Source organism: Anomaloglossus baeobatrachus, chromosome 9, assembly GCF_048569485.1.
Source record: "Anomaloglossus baeobatrachus isolate aAnoBae1 chromosome 9, aAnoBae1.hap1, whole genome shotgun sequence".
In the NCBI taxonomy this organism is placed as follows: Eukaryota; Metazoa; Chordata; class Amphibia; order Anura; family Aromobatidae; genus Anomaloglossus; species Anomaloglossus baeobatrachus.
The window spans coordinates 7,897,886-7,913,601 of NC_134361.1; the positions used below are offsets into that span (position 1 = coordinate 7,897,886).

The 15,716-nt window shown below is 61.0% G+C and overlaps 1 protein-coding gene across 1 annotated transcript in view; it reads left to right on the forward strand.

The window, feature by feature from the left end:
• Nucleotides 1–15,378, forward strand: part of LOC142250241 (inositol polyphosphate 5-phosphatase OCRL-like) — a 45,296-nt gene extending 29,918 nt beyond the window's left edge. Inside the window, exons 5-6 of the mRNA XM_075322370.1 lie at nt 10,736–10,849; nt 14,858–15,378. Coding sequence (XP_075178485.1) covers nt 10,736–10,849; nt 14,858–14,979 — 236 coding nt within the window. The 3' untranslated portion in view covers nt 14,980–15,378. The remainder of the gene's footprint in view (nt 1–10,735; nt 10,850–14,857) is intronic.
• Nucleotides 15,379–15,716: the final 338 nt, after the last annotated feature.

Below are 15,716 nucleotides of genomic sequence, written 5' to 3' on the forward strand. Positions count from 1 at the left end.
AGCAGTCGCTGTGTATTTGCCTCTTCCCGGTGGAGCAGTCGCTGTGTATTTGCCTCTTCCCGGTGGATCTGTTGCTGTGTATTTGCCTCTTCCCGGTGGATCTGTTGCTGTGTATTTGCCTCTTCCCGGTGGAGCAGTCGCTGTGTATTTGCCTCTTCCCGGTGGAGCAGTCGCTGTGTATTTGCCTCTTCCCGGTGGAGCAGTCGCTGTGTATTTGCCTCTTCCCGGTGGATCTGTTGCTGTGTATTTGCCTCTTCCCGGTGGATCTGTTGCTGTGTATTTGCCTCTTCCCGGTGGATCTGTTGCTGTGTAGTTGCCTCTTCCCGGTGGATCTGTTGCTGTGTATTTGCCTCTTCCCGGTGCATCTGTTGCTGTGTATTTGCCTCTTCCCGGTGGATCTGTTGCTGTGTAGTTGCCTCTTCCCGGTGGATCTGTTGCTGTGTATTTGCCTCTTCCCGGTGGATCTGTTGCTGTGTAGTTGCCTCTTCCCGGTGGATCTGTTGCTGTGTATTTGCCTCTTCCCGGTGGATCTGTTGCTGTGTAGTTGCCTCTTCCCGGTGGATCTGTTGCTGAGTATTTGCCTCTTCCCGGTGGATCTGTTGCTGTGTATTTGCCTCTTCCCGGTGGATCTGTTGCTGTGTAGTTGCCTCTTCCCGGTGGATCTGTTGCTGTGTATTTGCCTCTTCCCGGTGGATCTGTTGCTGTGTAGTTGCCTCTTCCCGGTGGATCTTCTGCTGTGTAGTTGCCTCTTCCCGGTGGATCTGTTGCTGTGTATTTGCCTTTTCCCGGTGGATCTGTTGCTGTGTATTTGCCTCTTCCCGGTGGATCTGTTGCTGTGTATTTGCCTCTTCCCGGTGGATCTGTTGCTGTGTATTTGCCTCTTCCCGGTGGATCTGTTGCTGTGTAGTTGCCTCTTCCCGGTGGATCTGTTGCTGTGTATTTGCCTCTTCCCGGTGGATCTGTTGCTGTGTATTTGCCTCTTCCCGGTGGATCTGTTGCTGTGTAGTTGCCTCTTCCCGGTGGATCTGTTGCTGTGTATTTGCCTCTTCCCGGTGGATCTGTTGCTGTGTAGTTGCCTCTTCCCGGTGGATCTTCTGCTGTGTAGTTGCCTCTTCCCGGTGGATCTGTTGCTGTGTATTTGCCTTTTCCCGGTGGATCTGTTGCTGTGTATTTGCCTCTTCCCGGTGGATCTGTTGCTGTGTATTTGCCTTTTCCCGGTGGAGCAGTCGCTGTGTAGTTGCCTCTTCCCGGTGGATCTGTTGCTGTGTAGTTGCCTCTTCCCGGTGGATCTGTTGCTGTGTATTTGCCTCTTCCCGGTGGATCTGTTGCTGTGTAGTTGCCTCTTCCCGGTGGAGCAGTCGCTGTGTATTTGCCTCTTCCCGGTGGATCTGTTGTTGTGTATTTGCCTCTTCCCGGTGGATCTTCTGCTGTGTATTTGCCTCTTCCCGGTGGATCTGTTGCTGTGTATTTGCCTCTTCCCGGTGGATCTGTTGCTGTGTAGTTACCTCTTCCCGGTGGATCTGTTGCTGTGTATTTGCCTCTTTCCGGTGGATCCGTTGCTGTGTATTTGCCTCTTCCCGGTGGATCCGTTGCTGTGTATTTGCCTCTTCCCGGTGGATCCGTTGCTGTGTATTTGCCTCTTCCCGGTGTATTTGCCTCTTCCTGGTGGATCTGATGCTGTGTATTTGCCTCTTCCCGGTGGATCTGATGCTGTGTATTTGCCTCTTCCCGGTGGATCTGTTGCTGTGTTTGCCGCTGTCTTTCTGCTCTTACTTTTCCCGGCTTCCATGATGTTTGCGGCTTCCTGACACTTTCTGCAGGGCGCGGTGTGACAGATCATCTTACATTCCCTTTTGTGTCATGGTCATTGTATGGAGTGGTTCTGTGTAATGCGGCTCGTATTCCATCCTCCGCCTGCGGCTGTGATCGGGGGGACACGTGTTTTTATTTTTTCCCCTCAATGCGTTTGTCTTGCAGTTGTCATTGCCACCATCTTTGCTATCACAACTTTCTGATCACTGTATCAGCATTTTGTGTGCGTCCGGATGGACCGAGCGCGAGTCCATCCATTGTCAGGACTGACTGGTGTCTGAGGCGTTAAATGGGTGGTCCGCACACTTACCTCTAGCACAGGCTGCTCCGGGGTCCGTGTTTACACTGGAGGAAGTTTCCACTCTTCAAAGTGTCAGGTGACGTCTCTGTGGACGTCTGCGATAGAGGTGCACGGGGCCACGTCATCATCTGCACCTGCAAGATACATAGCCAGCCCCCTACCTAGAAAACCCGCCACCACGGTAATCCGCTATATACTGGGGAGGGAAGCTGCATGCTCTGGCTGGACATTTGCCCCCCCTCCGGCTGACCGTCTGTCCGCCTGCCCGTGCCCCCCCCTCACCCCCGACTGACCGTCTGTCAGAGTACGCTAATGGCCGGCGGAGTGGCGGGGGCAGAGTACGCTGACGGCCGGTGGAGAGGCGGGGGCAGAGTACGCTGGCGGCCGGTGGAGAGGTGGGGGCAGAGTACGCTGACGGCCGGAGGAGAGGCGGGGGCAGAGTACGCTGGCGGCCGGTGGAGAGGCGGGGGCAGAGTACGCTGGCGGCCAGTGGAGAGGCGGGGGCAGAGTACGCTGGCGGCCGGTGGAGAGGCGGGGGCAGAGTACGCTGGCGGCCGGTGGAGAGGCGGGGGCAGAGTACGCTGGCGGCCGGTGGAGAGGCGGGGCAGAGTACGCTGGCGGCCGGTGGAGAGGCAGGGGCAGAGTACGCTGACGGCCGGTGGAGAGGCGGGGGCAGAGTACGCTGACGGCCGGTGGAGAGGCGGGGGCAGGGTACGCTGATGGCTGGCGGAGAGGTGGGGGCAGAGTACGCTGACGGCCGGTGGAGAGGCGGGGGCAGAGTACGCTGACGGCCGGTGGAGAGGCGGGGGCAGAGTACGCTGACGGCCGGTGGAGAGGCGGGGGCAGAGTACGCTGACGGCCGGTGGAGAGGCGGGGGCAGAGTACGCTGACGGCCGGTGGAGAGGCGGGGGCAGAGTACGCTGACGGCCGGTGGAGAGGCGGGGGCAGAGTACGCTGGCGGCCGGTGGAGAGGCGGGGCAGAGTACGCTGACGGCCGGTGGAGAGGCGGGGCAGAGTACGCTGACGGCCGGTGGAGAGGCGGGGGCAGAGTACGCTGACGGCCGGTGGAGAGGCGGGGGCAGAGTACGCTGGCGGCCGGTGGAGAGGCGGGGCAGAGTACGCTGACGGCCGGTGGAGAGGCGGGGCAGAGTACGCTGACGGCCGGTGGAGAGGCGGGGCAGAGTACGCTGACGGCCGGTGGAGAGGCGGGGGCAGAGTACGCTGGCGGCCGGTGGAGAGGCGGGGGCAGAGTACGCTGACGGCCGGTGGAGAGGCGGGGCAGAGTACGCTGACGGCCGGTGGAGAGGCGGGGCAGAGTACGCTGACGGCCGGTGGAGAGGCGGGGGCAGAGTACGCTGATGGTTGGTGGAGAGGCGGGGGCAGAGTACGCTGACGGCTGGTGGAGAGGCGGGGCAGAGTACGGTGACGGCCGGTGGAGAGGCGGGGGCAGAGTATGCTGGCGGCCGGTGGAGAGGCGGGGGCAGAGTACGCTGACGGCCGGTGGAGAGGCGGGGGCAGAGTACGCTGACGGCCGGTGGAGAGGCGGGGGCAGAGTACGCTGACGGCCGGTGGAGAGGCGGGGGCAGAGTACGCTGATGGCTGGCGGAGAGGTGGGGGCAGGATTTGGGGTCTGAGGACTGTAATAATTAGTGGCTGCCTCCATCATTCTTTGGGAATGTGACTGGTTCTGAGCGTTGCAGCCGTTTGGTGCAGGGATCGCTCCCACGCTGCGGTCTGTGTTCGGCGGTCTGTGGCCTGCGGCCGGTGGCTTTCAGTTCCGTGGCCGCCTCTTTATTTCCATGTCTGCCATAGTATAGCGGTGAGTGGTGGGACATCATGCCAGATATGGCGATCCTGCCCGCAGATCTGTGGGGTCCCAGCAGCCGGGCCACCAGTGATCATACAGTCCCCATACAGCTCCTCTGCATCTGGGGGGGCGGGGGTCTCCGCAGTCTCTAGATGAGTGGGCGCTCACAGCACACCCCGCTGCTCTTGCACCTTCTTATGGGGGCATACACCCAGCTTGCTGGCGGGCAGATCCGCGGTCGGTCACATCTGTGTCTCCCGGACCCCCACATCCACAGTGCACAGAGGGAGGATGCACGAGCAGCTGCCATACGCTGTGGCGCTGTATTACGTCCTCTCCCCACGTCTTCTGCTATATACATCACTTTACATTATACGGGGGCAGGAGGCATTGTGGGGGTGCTCTGGGGTTTGGAGGGGTGTATGGTGCAGCCGGGCCGGGGTGCAGGGTATGAGACCCCCGACACTTCCCTCCCCCCATTATTGTATGATCCTGGAGCAGGACCCGTCCGCGGCTCGTGGTATGACCAGGAAGCGGGGCGGGTTCTGGTGAAATCTGAGCGGAAGCGGCCGGTGATCGCCGGTGACTCGCACTTTCCACTTATCGCCTCCTATCACACTGTTCCATCTTCAGCTTCTACAATTTAAAGTGACGGCGCACTGTTTAACTCCTGAGGCGCTGCACAGGTGGCGGAGAGGTTTTTAGCATTGGTGGTCCCTGAGCCGGCCCCTGAGTGTGTGCGGTCGTGACAAACCTTCCATACATGTGCATAGGGCAGTATTGTGCCCCGGGGCGAGGTGGTGGAGACCCTGCAGCCCCTGCCCAAAAATCCTGCAAATCTCCATCACCTCCATGGAGGCGGTCTGGGAGGTATCCGATTACTGAGAGACGGGAAGGGAGGGGGGGTGATGTATCCGATCACTGAGGGATGGTGCGGGGGCTGTGATGTATCTGATTATTGATGGATGGGGGGGGGCTGTGATGTATCTGATTATTGAGGGATGGGGGGGCTGTGATGTATCCGATTATTGAGGGATGGGGGCGCTGTGATGTATCTGATTATTGAGGGATGGGGGGGGGCTGTGATGTATCTGATTATTGATGGATGGGGGGGGGGCTGTGATGTATCCGATTATTGAGGGATGGGGGGCTGTGATGTATCCGATTATTGAGGGATGGGGGCGCTGTGATGTATCTGATTATTGAGGGATGGGGGGGGCTGTGATGTATCTGATTATTGAGGGATGGGGGGGGGCTGTGATGTATCTGATTATTGAGGGATGGGGGGGGCTGTGATGTATCTGATTATTGAGGGATGGGGGGGGGCTGTGATGTATCTGATTATTGATGGATGGGGGCTGTGATGTATCCGATTATTGAGGGATGGGGGGGCTGTGATGTATCTGATTATTGAGGGATGGGGGGCTGTGATGTATCTGATTATTGAGGGATGGGGGGGCTGTGATGTATCTGATTATTGAGGGATGGGGGTGGGGGCTGTGATGTATCTGATTATTGATGGGGGGGGGCTGTGATGTATCCGATTATTGATGGATGGGGGGGGGCTGTGATGTATCCGATTATTGATGGATGGGGGGGGGGCTGTGATGTATCTGATTATTGAGGGATGGGGGGGTGTGATGTATCTGATTATTGAGGGATGGGGGGGTGTGATGTATCTGATTATTGAGGGATGGGGGGGCTGTGATGTATCTGATTATTGAGGGATGGGGGGGGCTGTGATGTATCTGATTATTGAGGGATGGGGGGGGCTGTGATGTATCTGATTATTGAGGGATGGGGGGGCTGTGATGTATCTGATTTATTGAGGGATGGGGGGCTGTGATGTATCTGATTATTGAGGGATGGGGGGCTGTGATGTATCTGATTATTGAGGGATGGGGGGGGCTGTGATGTATCTGATTATTGAGGGATGGGGGGGGCTGTGATGTATCTGATTATTGAGGGATGGGGGGGCTGTGATGTATCTGATTTATTGAGGGATGGGGGGGGCTGTGATGTATCTGATTATTGAGGGATGGGGGGGGCTGTGATGTATCTGATTATTGATGGATGGGGGGGGGCTGTGATGTATCCGATTATTGAGGGATGGGGGGGGCTGTGATGTATCTGATTATTGAGGGATGGGGGGGGCTGTGATGTATCTGATTATTGAGGGATGGGGGGGCTGTGATGTATCTGATTTATTGAGGGATGGGGGGGGCTGTGATGTATCTGATTATTGAGGGATGGGGGGGCTGTGATGTATCTGATTTATTGAGGGATGGGGGGGGCTGTGATGTATCTGATTATTGAGGGATGGGGGGGGCTGTGATGTATCTGATTATTGAGGGATGGGGGGGGCTGTGATGTATCTGATTTATTGAGGGATGGGGGGGCTGTGATGTATCTGATTATTGAGGGATGGGGGGGCTGTGATGTATCTGATTTATTGAGGGATGGGGGGCTGTGATGTATCTGATTATTGAGGGATGGGGGGCTGTGATGTATCTGATTATTGAGGGATGGGGGGCTGTGATGTATCTGATTATTGAGGGATGGGGGGGGCTGTGATGTATCTGATTATTGAGGGATGGGGGGGCTGTGATGTATCTGATTATTGAGGGATGGGGGGGCTGTGATGTATCTGATTATTGAGGGACGGGGGCAGGGATGTGACATATCCAATTAGACTATGTAACAAATTTGATTTTTTTGTTTGTCTTTGGGCATGAAAGGTTTTTTCCCAATCTCTTATGACTAAAGTGAAAAGAAAATGGCAAAAATTCCCAAGAAAGTTTTGCTTTTATGATCAGGACATTGATAATTTGAAATCTGTGTTTTCTCGAACATTCGCAAAACGTGCAACATTGTGTAGACCGCGAGAAGCTTCCGGAAATGCGAGAACTGTGGATAAAGGAGTGTAAATACAGGATGCGGGGCGCCGTCTGCCCGGTCCCAGGCGGGACGTGCCACAGAGGACTGAGTTTTCTATGGGAAAGAATGTGTAGTGGGAGCCATTGTTGGACCCATGGAAAGTGCTGATGCCGCCCTCGGCACATGCAGTTCGGCCTGATAATAGTCTGTCACAGCTCTCCACAAAGAATCGGCAGCCTTCAACCACCTACAAGATCTTTCCCAAGCTTCTGAGGCAAAGGTAAAAGCTGGGATCTTCATCGGACCAGAAATCAACCAGATTCTACAGAAGGAAGAATTGGTAAAGAAGCCGACCAGAAAGGAGAAGGCGGCTCACAGCAGCTTGATGCAGGGGTGTAGTGGTGCAGGGGTGTAGTGGTGCAGGGGTGTAGTGGTGCAGGGGTGTAGTGGTGCAGGGGTGTAGTGGTGCAGGGGTGTAGTGGTGCAGGGGTGCAGGGGTGTAGTGGTGTAGTGGTGCAGGGATGCAGGGGTGCAGGGATGCAGGGGTGCAGGGATGTAGGGGTGCAGGATGCAGGGGTGCAGGGATGTAGGGGTGCAGGGATGCAGGGATGTAGGGGTGCAGGATGCAGGATGTAGGGGTGCAGGGATGTAGGGGTGCAGGGATGTAGGGGTGCAGGGATGTAGGGGTGCAGGGGTGCAGGATGCAGGGGTGCTGCTGCATCACAAGGAGCAGAGGTCTGTGCACCTGGTGCAGACTGATAAAGAGCTGTGGAAACATGGGGCGTCTGTCACACTACAACATGGGGGTTACTCAGACGAGCACGGCGAGCGCTTCCATCAGGATATACAGGGCTCTGAACGACGCACCAAGGACAGGATAACTGGAGTATGATGGGGACTAGATTTGGGGGTGACTGGTGAAAGTGATGGGCAGTGTAATGGTAAATGGACAGCAGCTCCTCACTTCTCCACCACTCACTCATCTTGGCCAATATTAAACTCGTTTACAACTGTAACTATCAACAAAAAGAAGTGATGAACGTTTCGCTGTGCAGATACTGTGCAAACACTGGATATTTCATCATCCTGGTCACAAAAGCAAAGTCTACAATAGTTTTTCTTGACTATTTAGGCGAGTAAGGGCTGGTTCACACTAAGCGACAGCGACAACGAGGTCGCTGTTACATCACCATTTTCTGTGACGTAGCAGCGACCTTGTAAGTCGCTGTTATGATCGCTGCTTAGCTGTCAAACACAGCGACGCAGCAGCGATCATAACCGCGAGAGCAGGGAGCCGCGCACACTGCTTAGCGCTGGCTCCTTGCTCTCCTAGCTACAGTACACATCGGGTTAATTAACCCGATGTGTACTGCAGCTACATGTGCAGAGAGCCGGAGCCGGCAGCACAGGCAGCGTGAGAGCTGCGGAGGCTGGTAACTAAGGTAAATATCGGGTAACCACCTTGGTTACCCGATGTGTACCTTGGTTACAGCTTACCGCAGCTGCCAGACGCCGGCTCCTGCTCCCTGCTCGCTTCATTTCGTCGCTCTCTCGCTGTCACACACAGCGATCTGTGCGTCACAGCGGGAGAGCACCTTTGAAGAAAACGAACCAGGGCTGTGTGTAACGAGCAGCGATCTCGCAGCAGGGGCCAGATCGCTGCTCAGTGTCACACACAGCGAGATCGCTAATGAGGTCACTGTTGCGTCACCAAAACCGTGCCGTAGCAGCGATTTCGGTAGCGATCTCGCTATGTGTGAAGCACCCCTAACTGAAATATAGCACTTACAAGCTGAAGGCAAGAATCGTGTTACATAGTGTTATTGAGGATCTGGGTGGGGGCTGCGATGTGTCCTGTCCAATTATTGAAGATATCGCGCCCCCGCTGTCCTCCGCGCCCTCTCCTCTCCGTTCCTGCCCTCTCCTCCTCCTCTGGGAGAACTTTTCACTTGCTGTGGGGCGCAGCGCTGATTGTTTAATCTGTGGGAGGCCGGGTGGCTGGAGGCCAGGTGGCTGGAGGCCGGTGCACCGCTCCATGGGATGAACCAGTCTGGTCAGTTCCCATTCTTGTAATTAAACACTTGTAAAGCAGAACATGGAGTTATGGGACATCCGGGGTCACTGCACGGGGAGAAGTGAGAAGGATGAAAGGATACAATCAAATATCTGCCGTTCGGCACAGAGCTCATCCACGTGCTCAGCTGATCATCGGGGGACCTGTACCGGGACCCCGGCCTCGGCCTCCTGTCACACTGCTCGGCTGATAATCGGGGGGCCTGTACCGGGACCCCGGCTTCTTGTCACACTGCTGAGCTGATCATCGGGGGACCTGTACCGGGACCCCGGCCTCGGCCTCCTGTCACACTGCTCGGCTGATAATCGGGGGGCCTGTACCGGGACCCCGGCCTCTTGTCACACTGCTCAGCTGATCATCGGGGGACCTGTACCGGGACCCCGGCTTCTTGTCACACTGCTGAGCTGATCATCGGGGGACCTGTACCGGGACCCCGGCCTCGGCCTCCTGTCACACTGCTCGGCTGATAATCGGGGGGCCTGTACCGGGACCCCGGCCTCGGCCTCCTGTCACACTGCTGAGCTGATCATCGGGGGACCTGTACCGGGACCCCGGCCTCGGCCTCCTGTCACACTGCTCAGCTGATCATCGGGGGACCTGTACCGGGACCCCGGCTTCTTGTCACACTGCTCAGCTGATCATCGGGGGACCTGTACCGGGACCCCGGCCTCTTGTCACACTGCTCAGCTGATCATCGGGGGACCTGTACCGGGACCCCGGCCTCTTGTCACACTGCTCAGCTGATCATCGGGGGACCTGTACCGGGACCCCGGCCTCCTGTCACACTGCTCAGCTGATCATCGGGGGACCTGTACCGGGACCCCGGCCTCAGCCTCCTGTCACACTGCTCAGCTGATCATCGGGGGACCTGTACTGGGACCCCGGCTTCTTGTCACACTGCTCAGCTGATCATCGGGGGACCTGTACCGGGACCCCGGCCTCGGCCCCCTGTCACACTGCTCAGCTGATCATCGGGGGACCTGTATCGGGACCCCGGCCTCAGCCTCCTGTCACACTGCTCAGCTGATCATCGGGGGACCTGTACCGGGACCCCGGCCTCGGCCTCCTGTCACACTGCTGAGCTGATCATCGGGGGACCTGTACCGGGACCCCGGCCTCGGCCTCCTGTCACACTGCTCAGCTGATCATCGGGGGATCTGTACCGGGACCCCGGCTTCTTGTCACACTGCTCAGCTGATCATCGGGGGACCTGTACCGGGACCCCGGCCTCTTGTCACACTGCTCAGCTGATCATCGGGGAACCTGTACCGGGACCCCGGCTTCTTGTCACACTGCTCAGCTGATCATCGGGGACCTGTACCGGGACCCCGGCCTCGGCCTCCTGTCACACTGCTCGGCTGATAATCGGGGGACCTGTACCGGGACCCCGGCCTCGGCCTCCTGTCACACTGCTCAGCTGATCATCGGGGGACCTGTACCGGGACCCCGGCCTCCTGTCACACTGCTCAGCTGATCATTGGGGGACCTGTACCGGGACCCCGGCCTCAGCCTCCGTCCATCCTGTCTCCTGAGCGTGGAGTCTCTCCAGGTCCGCACTGAGTAAGGACCGGGGTCTGTATAATCACATCTCTGTGCCACGCTGTGTGACCTTTGTACTCCAGTCACATCCAGAGCTGCAGTCACAGCCGCTTCCCTCCTTTTCCTCCCAGCAGTGCGCAGTATGGATGCTCAGGTTTGGGGGGCACAGTGCTGATGTTCGGGTGGGGTATAATGATGAAGCGTTGTGTTCTCACTGATTCATAAAGGGATCTTTTCTAGTGAAACATTGTGGGGCGCCTCTGTCCTGTCGGTAGGGAGCGGCCCCCCGCTGTGGACGCTGATGACCTCCTTGCTGTATTTTCAGGTGGCTGTAAGGTGAGATTCCAGGCCGATCCCTGGTCCCCCGAGCGCTTATTCGAGATCCCGGATGAGGAGCGGTGTATAGAGCTTCTGAGTGAAATGCGCATCATACAGGAGGGTAAGGCATCCGCGCGCACGGGCGGGACACAGGAGGGGCAAGGCATCCGCGCACAGGGGCAGGACACAGGAGGGCAAGGCATTCGTGCACAGGGGCGGGACACAGGAGGGGCAAGGCATCCGCGCACAGGGGCGGGACACAGGAGGGGCAAGGCATCCGCGCACAGGGGCGGGACACAGGAGGGGCAAGGCATCCGAGCACAGGGGCGGGACACAGGAGGGGCAAGGCATCCGCGCACAGGGGCGGGACACAGGAGGGGCAAGGCATCCGCGCACAGGGGCGGGACACAGGAGGGGCAAGGCATCCGCGCACAGGGGCGGGACACAGGAGGGGCAAGGCATCCGCGCACAGGGGCGGGACACAGGAGGGGCAAGGCATCCGCGCACAGGGGCGGGACACAGGAGGGGCAAGGCATCCGCGCACAGGGGCGGGACACAGGAGGGGCAAGGCATCCGCGCACAGGGGCGGGACACAGGAGGGGCAAGGCATCCGCGCACAGGGGCGGACACAGGAGGGGCAAGGCATCCGCGCACAGGGGCGGGACACAGGAGGGGCAAGGCATCCGCGCACAGGGGCGGGACACAGAGGGGCAAGGCATCCGCGCACAGGGGCGGGACACAGGAGGGGCAAGGCATCCGCGCACAGGGGCGGGACACAGGAGGGGCAAGGCATCCGCGCACAGGGGCGGGACACAGGAGGGGCAAGGCATCCGCGCACAGGGGCGGGACACAGGAGGGGCAAGGCATCCGCGCACAGGGGCGGGACACAGGAGGGGCAAGGCATCCGCGCACAGGGGCGGGACACAGGAGGGGCAAGGCATCCGCGCACAGGGGCGGGACACAGGAGGGGCAAGCATCCGCGCACAGGGCGGGACACAGGAGGGGCAAGGCATCCGCGCACAGGGCGGGACACAGGAGGGCATGGCATTTGCGCACAGGGGCGGGACACAGGAGGGGCAAGGCATTTGCGCACAGGGGCGGGACACAGGTGGGGCAAGGCATCCGCGCACAGGGGCGGGGACACAGGTGGGGCAAGGCATCCGCACGCACGGGCGGAGACACGGGAGGGGCAAGGCATCCGCGCAGGCGGCGGGGACACAGGAGGGTAAGGCATCCCCGCGCACGGGCGGGGGACACAGGAGGTGAGGCATCCCCGCGCACGGGCGGGGACACAGGAGGGTGAGGCATCCCCGCGCACGGGCGGGGACACAGGAGGGTGAGGCATCCCCGCGCACGGGCGGGGACACAGGAGGGTGAGGCATCCCGCGCACGGGCGGGGACACAGGAGGGTGAGGCATCCCCGCGCACGGGCGGGGACACAGGAGGGTGAGGCATCCCCGCGCACGGGCGGGGACACAGGAGGGTGAGGCATCCCCGCGCACGGGCTGGGACACAGGAGGGTGAGGCATCCCCGCGCACGGGCGGGACACAGGAGGGTGAGGCATCCCGAGCACGGGCGGGGACACAGGAGGGTGAGGCATCCCCCGCGCACGGGCGGGGACACAGGAGGGTGAGGCATCCCCGCGCACGGGCGGGGACACAGGAGGGTGAGGCATCCCCGCGCACGGGCGGGGACACAGGAGGGTGAGGCATCCCCCCGCACGGGCGGGGACACAGGAGGGTGAGGCATCCCCCGCACGGGCGGGGACACAGGAGGGTGAGGCATTCCCCGCGCACGGGCGGGGGACACAGGAGGGTGAGGCATTCCCCGCGCACGGGCGGGGGACACAGGTGGGTGAGGCATCCGCGCGCACGGGCGGGGACACAGGTGGGTGAGGCATCCGCGCGCACGGGCGGGGACACAGGTGGGTGAGGCATCCGCGCGCACGGGCGGGGGACACAGGTGGGTGAGGCATCCGCGCGCAACGGGCGGGGACACAGGTGGGTGCGGGGACACAGGTGGGTGAGGCATCCCCGCGCACGGGCGGGGACACAGGTGGGTGAGGCATCCCCCGCGCACGGGCGGGGACACAGGTGGGTGAGGCATCCCCGCGCACGGGCGGGGACACAGGTGGGTGAGGCATCCCCGCGCACGGGCGGGGACACAGGAGGGTGAGGCATGTGCGCTGCCAGTCTGCCTGACATTCCTCTGCTCTTTTACCAGCAAAGGGGGGGTATTTTGAGACCTCTGCAGCCAATCAGCAACCAGAGATTGGCTGCCGAAGTCACGTCCTGTCCAAGGCAGGAGGAGGATCTATAAGGCCACTTTCACATTGCGTTTCTCCCTACGTTCACTGCCTTCACCGCCTCCTCGCCTCCCCTCCCCGCCTCCTCGCCTCCCCTCCCCGCCTCCTCGCCTCCCCGCCTCCTCGCCTCCCCTCCCCGCCTCCCCTCCCCGCCTCCTCGCCTCCCCGCCTCCCCTCCCCGCCTCCTCGCCTCCCCCCTCCCCCGCCCCTCCCCCCCCCTCCCCCCCCCCGCCCCGCCTCCCCTCCCCGCCTCCGCTCCCCTCCCCGCCTCCCTCCCGCCTCCCCTCCCCGCCTCCTCGCCTCCCCTCCCCGCCTCCTCGCCTCCCCTCCCCGCCTCCTCGCCTCCCCTCCCCGCCTCCTCGCCTCCCCTCCCCGCCTCCTCGCCTCCCCTCCCCGCCTCCTCGCCTCCCCTCCCCGCCTCCTCCCCTCCCCGCCTCCTCCCTCCCCGCCTCCTCGCCTCCCCTCCTCCTCCCCTCCCCGCCTCCTCGCCTCCCCTCCTCCTCCCTCCCCGCCTCCTCGCCTCCCCTCCTCCTCGCCTCCCCTCCTCCTCGCCTCCCCTCCTCCTCGCCTCCCCTCCTCCTCGCCTCCCCTCCTCCTCGCCTCCCCTCCTCCTCGCCTCCCCTCCTCCTCGCCTCCCTCCTCCTCGCCTCCCCTCCTCCTCGCCTCCCCTCCTCCTCGCCTCCCCTCCTCCTCGCCTCCCCTCCTCCTCGCCTCCCCTCCTCCTCGCCTCCCCTCCCCGCCTCCTCGCCTCCCCTCCCCGCCTCCTCGCCTCCCCTCCCCGCCTCGCCTCCCCTCCCCGCCTCCTCGCCTCCCCTCCCCGCCTCCTCGCCTCCCCTCCCCGCCTCCCGCCTCCCCTCCCGCCTCCCCGCCTCCCCTCCGCCTCCCGCCTCCCCTCCCCGCCTCCCCTCCCGCCTCCCCGCCTCCCCTCCCCGCCTCCCCTCCCCGCCTCCCCTCCCCGCCTCCCCTCCCCGCCTCCCCTCCCCGCCTCCCCCCCTCCCCGCCTCCTCGCCTCCCGCCTCCTCGCCTCCCCGCCTCCTCGCCTCCCCTCCCCGCCTCCCCGCCTCCTCGCCTCCCCTCCCCGCCTCCCCGCCTCCTCGCCTCCCCTCCCCGCCTCCCCTCCCCGCCTCCCCTCCCCGCCTCCTCGCCTCCCCGCCTCCTCGCCTCCCCGCCTCCTCGCCTCCCCTCCCCGCCTCCCCGCCTCCTCGCCTCCCCTCCCCGCCTCCTCGCCTCCCCTCCTCGCCTCCCCTCCCCGCCTCCTCGCCTCCCCTCCCCGCCTCCTCGCCTCCCCTCCCCGCCTCCTCGCCTCCCCTCCCCACCTCCTCGCCTCCCCTCCCCTCCTCCTCGCCTCCCCTCCCCTCCTCCTCGCCTCCCCTCCCCTCCTCGCCTCGCCTCCCCTCCCCTCCTCGCCTCGCCTCCCCTCCCCTCCTCGCCTCGCCTCCCCTCCCCTCCTCGCCTCCCCTCCCCTCCTCGCCTCCCCTCCCCGCCTCCTCGGGCTCAGGGAATGTGACTGCAGCTGCCCATCGTGAGGAGCTGGGGGGGTCCTGTAGGTGGAAGGGGGGATTTTTTGTTATGACCCATTTTTAAAGTAATTAAAAGTAGCAGACAGCCTCTTTGAATCCGTCCGTTTTGCTTTCAGTAAGGAATATTGGCTGCTTCTGAAATTATATGAATTCTTGTCTCCAGTTTCACTGCAGTACCAGACTCTGCCACACACCTGTGGATGGCGCTGTGACCGCAGTGAAACGCCGCAGCTCTTTGTTGAATCAGACGCCATGTTATTTTGCAGAATCCCCTTTAACCTCTACTTTAAAAATCTCTTGCAGCTTCTAAACCCATTCGACCAGGTAGAAAAGAGTCCTCGAACTGGTACCAGCCAGCGGAGAAGGTGCAGAGCACCCCCGGGCCGCTGCCCCCCATCTCAGGTACTGCGCACATGAGGCCGTGAGTCTCCTTCATTACCAAGCCTTTTATAAATTATCTGTTTTCTCAGGAAATAACGTGGAAGATATTCATATTTCCTTCATATTTTGCACCTTTTCCTGCTGTTTGGATGGAGGCTGCAGTATAAAGCATGGAGGTTTTCACTGTCGTTTACATATACAGTGGAACCTCGCTTAACAAGTAACCCAGTTAACGAGAATGTCGCATAACAAGCAAAGCTTTCTGTAAATTTGTAACTCGATTTACGAGAAAGCTTTGCTGTACGAGCGAAATCCTCACTGCACACACTTCCGGTTCTGTCCATCCACCGCGCTCTGACCCGCACTTGCAGTCCACACAAACACACACATGTACGCACAAACACACACAAACACACATGCACGCACACACATACAGTATTATGCTCACCTTACCTTCCGTTCCACCGCCGGCCTCATGGTTCTTGTAGTTCCCGGGTACATTGCGATGTCCTCACGGCGAACTACAGGACCCAGGAGGCCGGCGGTGGAACGGAAGGTAAGGTGAGCATAATCTGTGTACCTTCAGTTCCATCGCCGGCCTCCTGGGTCCTGTAGTTCGCCGCTCCACTCCACTCCAGGCTGTGCATCGGCAACTATAGCGACGAAGCAGGAACTTCTTGTCACCGCTACTCAAAGGCAGCGCGCTGACCAATCAGAGGCAAGCTTCTCATGCCTGTGAAGTCAGCGCTCTGGCAGCAGAAGCTCCTCCCTCGTCGTTATG